The following is an 11948-nucleotide window of genomic DNA, read 5'->3' as shown; positions in this document are numbered from 1 at the left end:
CACTGATGAGTCTTTTGTAGACGAAACGTGCGTCTGGCGTATTCTTAGTTTAGTCCTGGTATCTATGATGAGTTTATTTTCAACCATCATCCTCCATAATAAACACATCATAGATACCCGGATTAAAATTTTATATTTACGCCAGCCGCACATTTCCTCTACAAAAGTCACATCAGTGACGCTCGAATCAAACTAGAGGCTCTAAAGAGCCTGTGTCGCTCACCTTGGTCTATGTGAAAATTAAACAATGGACACAGATGGATTCATGACAAAATTGTGTTTTGGTGATGGTGATGTGTTAATAGATCTTACTTTACTTAACATGCTTGCTGCTTACAATTATCTCTATCTATAACAGTAGTTTCTGTGGAAAATGTTAGTTAAAATCTACAAATTTTATGAAAAATTTTAAAATCTGACTATGAAGGGCAATGTTCTCCTTAGGGGGTCAATTGACTATTTTGGTCATGTTGACTTATTTGTAGATCTTACTGTGCTGAACATTATTGCTGTTTACAGTTTATCTCAAAAACATCAAAATTTCCTTAAAATTACCTGTTCAGGGACCTAAAAACGGAATGTCGGATTCATCTGAAAATTTCAGGGCAGATAGATATTGACCTGATAATCAATTTTACCCTGTCAGATTTGCTCTAAATGCTTTGGTTTTTGAGTTATAAGCCAAAAACTGTATTTTACCCCTATGTTCTATTTTTAGCCATGGCGGCCATCTTGATTAGTTGGCCGGGTCACCGCACACAATTTTTAAACTAGATACCCCAATGATGATTGTGACCAAGTTTGGTTAAATTTGGCCGGTAGTTTCAGAGGAGAAGATTTTGTAAAAGTTGACGCAGGACGACGACGGACGCCAAGTGATGAGAAAAGCTCACTTGGCCCTTCGGGCCAGGTGAGCTAAAAACGTTAAAAAGACCAAATAAAGTACGAAGTTGAAGAATTGATTGACCTTTTCCATGGACTTTATAGAATGTTATTCTGCTGCTATCAGTAAGGCCAAAAAAACTTTGTAGAAAAGTGATCATTTTATTTCTCCCCAAAATCCCACTTTTTGGTAATTTTCCCCCACTTTCAACAGTTTAATCCAATTTACCACATCCACCGTTGACCACCTATACCCAACATCCTAATTTTTTTTTTACCTCAAATTCCAAGATCGTGTCATTTCCCTAATAATATTTTTGTTTTGTTTTGTCATATCCCTTATAAAAAATTTTGGGTGGTTTCTAGGAATCACCTTATATATTCAGACCTTCCTTCCATCTGACCATGCACATAGTTTGTTTTATCGTTTGATTTGTTATACATTTGTGATTTCGGGTCATTTTGTAGCCGACTATGTGGTATAGGCTTTGCTCGTTGTTGAAGGCCATGTAGTGACATATAGATGTTAATTATTGTGTCATTTGGTCTCTTGTGGAGAGTTATATCATTGGCAATCAACCCACATCTTCTTTTTTTTGCATTGTGAGTGCAATATTTATGTTACTTTACACAGATGTTGAAGATACGCACAAGGAATATAAAACCAGTACTTTCATCTGTTATAAACATACTGTATACACTGAAATGAGCAACCAATGTGAAAGAGGGAAATCAAGATTAATAAATAACCTGAAATCCACAGGTTAAAAAAAACCAAGGTAAGTAGGCTAGCTATTGAGATATATAATCAAATCAAAAAGCATAAATTCTCTCCACATATACATGTGTAGTTGTTTATATAAGATATATATACATGCTTAAAATGGGGCATGTATTAAATGTACAAAGTAAGAATTTAATAAATTAAATACAATTCTAAGACTATAGATGTCTTTTGAATTTTATAAGCAATTTTTATTTCTTAATATAAGAAAAACTGTTTATAATTAATTAAATACCTTTCCATATTCTGCGATTAAATACACTGCATGACCATTTTAATATTCATAATAAATACAAAATTATATCTCTTGCTCTTCTTTGATTGAAAGGAAGAGAAGTTAGAGATGTGCTTGTATGAACACTACTAGTTTTATCTAATTGTTATATATTTCAGTAACTGTTACACTCTCTTCACGCTCAAAATCTATTTTAACGCCTATGTATCTCCTTAAAAAGCATTATCATTCAAATGTTTATAAATAACCAAAATTATCCTTTACCAATTCCTATTTTGTTCCAAATGCATTAAACCATGAGAAATCGGTAAAAATACATGAACTCCAAAGTATCGGCTGGCAAAACTATATGATCTTTATTTGTAAGAGTAATTTAAGGTATTACTGTCTTGAGTCTTGACATATAAATCAAAGTTTATAATAGCATTGACAGAAAAATTTAATGAGGATCATTAAGTAGTGTTTTGACAGGGCAAACATAAGCTACCAAATGAGAGGAGTCATGGAGCAAGTAAATTATCCCTCTTATAAGCCAATAAAAATCTTGCATTTCAACGCAAAGTATAATAATAATTGTTGACAATTGAAAAAAACCCAACAAATTACTAATTTGACATTTGAAATGAAACATTTTTTTGTAGGTAGACATTTTTTAAGTTATTGCATCTTGTCGACCTGTAAAGGTAAACATTTTTTAAACTGTAGGTCTTATGTTTATATCAAACCTATCACACATATATCTAAAGTCAGCAAGGAACTATATATTTGATACTTCAGTTTACTTCAATACTAGACAAATTAGCATAATTCTTGTGAAGACGATCAGAACACCTATCAATTGTTTAAACAAAGTAAAAATAAAATTGTCAACTTTACTTCTGATATAAAAACGAAGATGTGGTATGATTTCCAATGGGCAAACTCTCCACAAGAGACCGAATGACACAGACATTAACAATTATTAGGCCTTAATGAGCTCAGTCAGAAATAAAAGGCCCCGAAATGACAGATATAAAGCCAAACAAGAAAGCTAACTGCCTAATTTATATACTTTGATGAATTTATTGCTCTTAATAAAATGCCAAATCCATTTTTTGTAATGTGATCCTTCCTCTCTTTAACTAATAACATATTTTTTTAGATCAAACACAAAACCACACACTTAGAAAAAAACTTTTATACAAACTGAATACACAGCTGCGTCATAGACGAATAATACACCCGTCACTTTTTCAAAGACAAAATTTAAAAACAAATAATCAATGTCATATCAGAATACATGAAAAACTAAAGGGATACTATCTTGATAGATATAAATCAGTTACAAAAATTCATGATAACTACTCAACGCATTGTATAACACTGGAAAATCCCTCCTTTTTATGAATAAATTCACATGACTCTGAAACATAAAAAATCAAATTTATAAAATCGTAAATGGGCGTATAAAAATTCAGTAGATATTTTTTTGTTACTAGCTTTCAACAGAAAAAAAAATCTCTATCTGTTTTACCTATACATATACAAATTTTACTATATGTTTGTGTTTGAAATACAATATTCTTAAACATTACTATTTTTGCAGACGTCAATGAAACAGATTTTTAACTACACTGATCACCTGAAGTGTATTTATTCATTTATTGGTAAAGCTACTTAATATTCAAAATATCCGACCATTGAAGGAATTTAAAATAACGGAAGGATTTTAAATAAAACAGTCCTGTGTTTGAAGAGAATCGTTAAGCAATTTAGTGCGATCTGACATGTCTGAGTATATTTTAATTTATAATCAAAAATGTACATACTGAAGAACATGCAGAAATTAAAAAGAAATTTATGTGAATAAATTAGATGTTGAAATTACTTCAACAAAAAGGTAAATAATAATAATGATAATAATTCATTTACATGTATAGAGAGTTCAATTTTTAAGTGTACTGATCTTTCCTGATGTCATAATAAAATACCATGAATATGAAAAATAAACAAAAAAATGTGTCAACGGGACACTCCATCAGTTTGTTACATTTCCATGAAATATAGAACAGTCATAAATAATACTAATATATGGCATGTGTATATACTGATATAAGTAAAGAGGTAAGTAATAATGTTTACTTGTTTAAGTTATTTTGTTGGTTTTGATTTTCTTTCATAGGTTTAAATAACTTTGCTTATGCTTATCTAAAACTCTGACATACATTCCATAAAGTTCAAATCATAATGAACAATTTTTCAAGTTGATTTGACCACAACTTTAACTTTCCTTAAACCAAAATCAAAATGATGAACAGATCAGAAGCATAAACACTAATGTAAAGTTGGGACATCAAATAAAATAATAAGTAAAATGAATATATACTAAACTCAGTTAAGACATTATCAAAAGTTCTACCATTTATAAAGTCAAAACTATTAAAATACATAAGTATTGACATCATTCTAATAAACATAACAATTAACAGACTTTACACATCTAAATCAAGTGTGACATATACATATACTAGTATGCATCTACGTTATTCCATAACGAAGATTTTGAAAATATGTTTATTAAAGATATTTATAAATGTGTTTCTATTAGACTTTTGGAACTTGTAGTTGTGTGTTAGACGTATCCCTCAAGCAATATTGGTTGTCATTTGGGATTTTAAATTAAAGGAAAATAAATATAAAGGAGCTTGCCTCATATGTATGGCATTTATGCAGCAATTTGATGGTTTAAGATTCTGTTCTCTACTGTCATCCATCCAACAAACTGTTGTTGATGAGGCTTATGATTATGTGTGAATAATCAGCATTTAATTAAGCGTTGCTGTCCCTTTCTGCAATTTAATTAATAGTACTCTTGCTTGCTCATTTTAAGCGCAACCACTCCATACAAGACAACATTAATTGATGAGGGCAAGAATATCATCTATAAAAAATAATTTTATTATGTAGTGTTTTTACATTACGATACCAGTATCCCAGATAAGGTTAGGGTAGCTCTTAAATCCTGCTGCATTATATGTGTGCCTCACAGTCCCAAGTCAAGTCACATTACTTGAAGGTTACCTTATAAGTTGAACAAAATTAACATGTCGCGAGTTATCATGGTAACAAACCATGATGAAATTAGTATATTTTGTAAAATTTCTTTCTTTTCCTTGCTTTTCATAAAATTTTAAGTATAGTTTAGATTGGCAAACTATATGCTTATGCAAGATACTTATATTTGGTGAGATTATATCAGTAGTTACAATTATGCTTAACTATTTGTTGTTTCTTGAAGGTGCACAATGTTTCAGCAATGGAAATATAATTGAAAAATTTGCTTCGCCGAGGGCAGCTAGATACAACCACAGAGGTCCAAACCCTGAACAGTTGGGGTAATAATTGACGCAATAGTGGCACTTGATACAGGTCTGAATTTGGATTGTTATTAAATATTTGATCCATAATAGGTTTCTGACACAAAACAAAACTCTAGTCAAAGAACTAAGAATTGGTTATATGATTTGAATTTATATTCAATATTTTGGCATTTGTGCAATACACTATGCTGTTGTAATTTTTTTACACCCCCTAATTAAAATTATTCAAATGACATAGATTTCTATTAACTTATACTAAAGTAATGGTCCGGTAAACAAATGTTTTTGACAAAGATGACGTGATACCAATATAGGATTACAAAGTTTTTTTGCTGTCGTATAAAACTGAATTTACTCTGTATTTTTCACGGTTTTCATGAAAACAGGTCATATTATGATGTAATTGTGACATCATCAGATAAAACATCTTATGTTTTTCTTTCATATTTCCTTTCTCTATGCATTTTCATACAATATGTGCAAATTTGAAATAGTTGTCGAATATTTTATTTCTGTTGGCCAAAAATTTGCCTTCATGCCCCTACTACTTTGAGGGTGGACTTAGAGTTGACTCTTACATATAACATGTATTCAAACAAAAATGTGTATACATTTATAAAAAAACAAAAGTTATTTCACAATCTCAAGGGAATATGCTTATTCAACATGATCTTTGAAGAATGATTTTAATATTTTCATACTAAATGTAGAACCAAATTAATCAACTTGTTCCTCTTTCTCAATTGTCTTCTCAAGCTCCTGTGAATCTGATCTATATAGGTGTCTATACTTGTTGTGTTTTTGCATATGTTTCTGCAAGTTGTGTCTTAAGCTGAATGATTTGTCACACATTTCACAAAAAAAAGCTTTTTCACCAGTATGAGTTCTCATGTGCTTGGTTAAGTCTGAACTTTGACTAAAACCTCTGCTGCATGTAGTACATGTGTAGGGTTTTTCTCCAGTATGAGTCCTTATATGTGCCTGGAGTGTACTATTTTGTCTAAAATATTTGCCACAAATTGTACATGAGAACGGTTTTTCACCACTATGTATTCTCATATGTTTTTGTAGGTCCCAGTTCCAGCGGAATCTTTTACTGCATTCTGTACATGCAAATGGGCGATCACCACTGTGTGACTGGTCATGTCGATGTAAATCTCTCTTTAGTCGAAAACTTTTGCCACATGTCTCACAAGAGAAGGGTCTTTCTCCTGTATGGGATCTGATATGTGCCTGAAGAGAACTTTTCCCCTGATAGCACTTCTCACATAAATGGCATTTAAATGGCTTTTCAGCTTCATCTGTATTAGACTGTTCTTCTGATTCAGTTACATATGAATTTGTTATCTTTTCCAGCTCAAAATGTAGCTTCAAATGATCTTGTAACATTGATAGCTCAGTAAATCTCATTCCACAAGTAGCACAAACATTTTCCTCTTCTTCACATAATGAAGAGTTATTTTCTTTTTTGACAGAATTCTGAGGATCATTATTATCATCATTTTTTTCATAATTGCCAATCATGTCAATTGAATTATCTGATGTATTACAAGAGGTATCTATTATATCAACAGGTTCTTGCTTTATTCCATCATCAAGTTCTTCACAGCTGCTCTTATGAGTTATGGGTGACAGATCAGGACTGCATTCTTGTGACCTTTTATGTGCCTGAATGTCTTCCATTTGACTGAACTCTTTGCCACACTTCACACAAGCAAACAACAATTTTTCATTTGAGGTTTGTGTGATACTGGTATAATTATCACAAATTTGTCCATTTAATGTTTTGTCTTTATCTTTATCACTATCATGATCAACTTGATCATCATCATCATCATCATCATCATCATCATCATCATCATCATCATCAACTATAACTGTATCTTCAAATGTCTTGCATGCCTGTGATAATCTATGACTTTTTAGTTCTTTGATTTGACTAAATTCCTTGCCACACCTAGTACAAGCAAAAAATAATTGGTCAGAATGACATTCTTTATGTTCTTGCATTTCATTAAGCTTATCAAATCCTCTTTTGCAAACAGAACAAACATGAGGTTTATCTCCTACATGTGTTTTCATGTGCTTTGTCAAATCCCCATTTTGTGCAAATCCTCTTTCACATATGGTACATACATATGGTTTCTCTCCCGTGTGTGTTCTAATATGTTTCTGTAAATCTCCACTCTGACTGAATCCACGTCCACATCTTTCACATATGTGAGGTTTTTCTCCCTCATGTATTAATACATGTCTCTGCAAGACATAACGTCTCCCAAACGTTTTACCACATGTAGTACATACATAAGGTTTGTCAGGTGTATGTGTGGTCTCATGTATTTTAAGAGTGTTTTTTCTACTAAATCCTTTATTGCATACACTACAAACAAAAGGTTTTTCGCCAGTATGTGTTCTCATATGAATCTGTAGAGATGCATTGTGATTGAAGCCTTTATCGCATTGATTACATGTAAACATTTTTTCATCTGCATGTGTTCTCAAATGTGTCCTTAAATTAGACTTCTGGTTAAAGCCTTTGCCACATGTTGGGCATGTAAACAGTTTCACCTCTGAATGGATCATGCTATGTTTTCTCAAGTGGCTCATGTAAAAAAATCCTTTTCCACAAGAAGGACAAATATAGCGATTTTCTCCTGGCTGCCCAAACACGTCATCACTCCAAATGGAACCTTTCTTTCCAGGTTTTCTGGGAAGGCTTTCTTTTGTCATTTTCTCCATGATATTTTTCAAATTTGAATACTTTTCACTCTTTTCGTCATCAGAGGAACCACTTTCATCTAAACTTTGATTAGAACTAGACTTAACCTCAATACTTAGTTTTGAAGCTTTTGGCACTTGGTCTTTTGGAAATTTTGGATCAAGTTCAAGATTTTGACGTACTTCTGAAATTATTTCATCTAGTCTTTTGATTTTTGTTTCTGTTAAATCAGATCCATATTGCAGCAAAGCCCTTGAGTTAACGTTTGGATTGTCTATCCCTGACGCCTCACTTGATCTTCGAAAATCTGTTACACTTAGAGGCATGTCAGCCTTTATTTCTATGAAGAAGAAAAAGAGATAAAAATCAATCATATGCTAGAAATCACAACAGTTAACATTAAAGTGATACTAACAAATAAAATACCGGTGACTGTGACAGATTATGTTTTCATATCTATTATTTCCTTTTGTTTTGTCATTAACAAAGATATCAGGGTAAATTCAGGGAAGAAATTCACACATGTAGAAAATTTTGGGATTTACATACCTTAAACAATATTTCTTTGTTAAGCTCATAACTTTTTATAAGGGGTCAAGGTTTCATCTCATTAATTCAACAAAGAAACTAATTGTGCAAAAATCTTAAGTAATTCCACCAGCCCTTCAAAAATTGCTCCTTAAGGCTTGTATTTTAATGAGCAGTGTTCTGAAGATAACAGACAAATGAGATTCTCATTGCCCATGGGATTACACTTAAATGATAAGTAAAGATATCTGCAAGTGACACACAATAAACATTCTATTAGAGCAAAGAAGTCTTGAGACATTCAAGAAAAGAAGATGTAACTTTTTTACTCGCACATATAAATGTACATGTATATATAAGTAAAACATCGGAAAGTCTAAGTGACATAACTAAACCATTAAATACACTTGTATAAGTATCTTACCAATTAACTGATACAAGTATATAGATATTAACTTTTCCAGTAAATGAAAAAAAATGCTTCGCTGAACTTAGCCTGAAACGACCGCAGTGGTCAAACCTCGAACAGTTAGGGCTAATTTGGACACAATACTCAAGCTTGATACTGTTCATATCTGAATACTGGATTGTGATCAAATATTTGACATGATATAGGTGTTTTAAATATCTATTGCGCAATACTGTGCAATTGAAGATTTCTTTCTGAAACTTTTTAAAAGTTTTGACAAAAAAAATATGAACCCCTTTAAAAAAATTAAATAATACCCCCCCCCCCCCAAACTCAAACCCAGCCTTCCTTTTGTAGAATGGAACCTTGAGGTATAATCTAATAGAGATCCATACACTCAAACACAAGTTATTATCTGGAAACTAGAAAAAAAACTACTTTTTGGTCCCTTTTTGGCCTAATTCCTGCATGTTAGTGGCAATTACCCCCAAACTCAATCCCAGCATTCCCTTTGGAAAATTGTGGTACAATGTCAGAGAGATCAATACACTAAAACACAAGTTATTGTCCGGTACTACAACAAGGCTTGTTTTTGTCCCCGAATTCAAAAACTGTTATTACCATAATCCCCAGAATCTATCCCAACCTTCCTTTTGAGGTATTGAACCTGTTTGTAAAATTTCATACAGATCCATACACTTAAACTAAAGTACTGAAACGAAATATGTCTTAGGATGTCGCTGCCAACATCATACAGGTTTGGGATAATCGTAATCAGTAATCATAATCAGCTGTAATCCTATGTAATCAGTAATCGTGCCATTTCTGATTACATTTAATCGTAATGTTAATGATTACATTGCAAACAACAGGTGTAATCATGATTACTATTAGATTACTTTCAGATTACATTCATATGATTACTTACTGATAACAAATCTTGTATATATATCTGAAAACAGTTTTTGATTGACAATATGAAAATAAAACTAGAGCCACTCAATAGCCTGTATCGCTCACCTGACTCTACCTTGGTTTTTGAAATCATTTAAAAAAAGATAAAATTTTGCTACAAAATAACAAAACTTGGTCAGCACCTCATAAGGAACATTCATGCTATGTTGGGTTTCATTCCATTCAGTGGTTCTCTAAAAGAAGACTTTTCTATGCATTTCCCAAAGGGTCCTATGTTAAACTAAGTCCCCTGCTGGCGGCCATCTTGGATGATGTATCGGCTACAAAGTAACAACACTTGGTATAAAGCACCTCATAAGGAATATTCGTGCCTTGTTTGGTTTCATGTTAAACTAAGTCCCCCACTGGCGGCCATCTTGGATGTTTGATCGGCGACAAAGTAACAACATTTGGTCAGCACCTCACCAGGAATATTCATGTCAAGTTTGGTTTCATTCCATTCAGTGGTTCTCCAAAAGAAGTCATTTGTATGCATTTCAAATAGGGTCCTATGTTAAACTTAGTCCCCTGATGGCGGCCATCTTGGATGATGGATCGGCTACAAAGTAACAACACTTGGTAAGCACCTCATAAGGAATATTCATGCCATGTTTGGTTTCATAACATTCAGTGGTTCTCTAAAAGAAGTCATTTGTATGCATTTTCCATAGGGTCCTATGTTAAACTAAGTCCCCGCTGGCGGCCATCTTGGATTATGGATCGGCTACAAAGTAACAACACTTGGTTGGTACCTCATGAGGAACATTCATGCCATGTTTGGTTTCATTCCATTCAACAGTTATCTAAAAGAAGTCATTTGTATGCATTTCCCATAGGGTCATATGTCAAACTTAGTCTCCAGTTGGTGGCCATCTTGGATGATGGATTGGCTACAAAGTAACAACACTTGGTCAGCACCTCATAAGGAACATTCATGCCATGTTTGGTTTCATTCTATTCAGTGGTTCTCTAGAATAAGTTCAAAATGTAAAATGTTAACGACGACGACGACTGACGACGGATGCCGAGTGATGAGAAAAGCTCACTTGGCCCTTTGGGCAAGGTGAGCTAAAAATGTAAAGCATGAATAAAAAATCATGAAACTAGTATTCACTATGATGGGACTTTGTTTAATGTGATAATTTTTTTTTTATCTTTAAATAACATGTTTTGTATATAAACCAAGTGTTTTATTTTGTTAGCAGTTTACTAACAAATTACGTTCCTGATGAAGGTAAATCCAGAAAAGCGCTTCGGACGCAAGAAATTAATAACGTGTTGTTTTCAATATTTTACTAAAGGATTTGCCTTTCCAATGTTTGGTTGTGATATTGAACTCTTAAGATACAAGAATATGCATTGAAATCATTCTTTTGTTCCTTGATTGAACACTTCTGATATTAACAATTTGAATAAATTTGGTCTTCCATAAATATTATGATATATATGTTTTCTAATTACATCAACTATTGAAAATTTTCAAACAAAATTAATAATAACAATTAACCACTAATGACTGTATTGATATTATTGCAATTAAGACTATCAAAGGAGTACATGTAGGTCCAGTAAGACCCCTTTTTGTTCCCAAAATATTGCAGTTTTACAAAATTGTTAAAATGTAAACTTTCAGTTATTTATTTGACAGTAGAATGCTTCTGCTACATAAAAATGGGCTGTTTTTTGACAATACAATGCTCATATATCGGGTACCAGCAACCTTAAGTCATGTTGAAATACTTAAATCTTCACAATTCTAGCATTTTAGTTAAATTTTAGATTGCTTTCGTGTAAATTGAAAGGGGACGCATTTTTGGTCATCCTAACTATTGAAATGTAAGTTGTATTTGATGATAATACATAACATTTATACAATGTGAGAATGAACACGGATGCAGCCACTTTCGTTTTTGACAAAAACCATCTAAGCAGTGACATTTTTTAGCATGTTTGATAGATTTTTCATATTTGAGCTTGAATCAGATCGTTTTTAATGACTAAATCAGTTACAATCTTTCACATAAACTAATTGAATCAAATGAAATAGACACTTAAGTGTTGAAAAAGTGGTCAAAATC

General features: G+C 32.4%; 1 protein-coding gene across 2 annotated transcripts in view; it reads right to left on the bottom strand.

Moving 5' to 3' along the window:
* Window positions 1-1923: 1923 nt before the first annotated feature.
* The window catches only part of LOC134681041 (gastrula zinc finger protein xFG20-1-like), a 30067-nt gene continuing 20042 nt past the window's right edge, over window positions 1924-11948 (bottom strand). For both annotated transcript variants that reach the window (XM_063540425.1, XM_063540423.1), the window contains one exon: window positions 1924-8319. In XM_063540425.1, coding sequence (XP_063396495.1) covers window positions 5978-8319 — 2342 coding nt within the window. In that variant the 3' untranslated portion in view covers window positions 1924-5977. The remainder of the gene's footprint in view (window positions 8320-11948) is intronic.

Source organism: Mytilus trossulus, chromosome 8, assembly GCF_036588685.1.
Source record: "Mytilus trossulus isolate FHL-02 chromosome 8, PNRI_Mtr1.1.1.hap1, whole genome shotgun sequence".
Classification (NCBI taxonomy): Eukaryota; Metazoa; Mollusca; class Bivalvia; order Mytilida; family Mytilidae; genus Mytilus; species Mytilus trossulus.
Note: the sequence above shows the minus strand (reverse complement) of the source record. Positions and strands in the feature narration are given on the sequence as shown.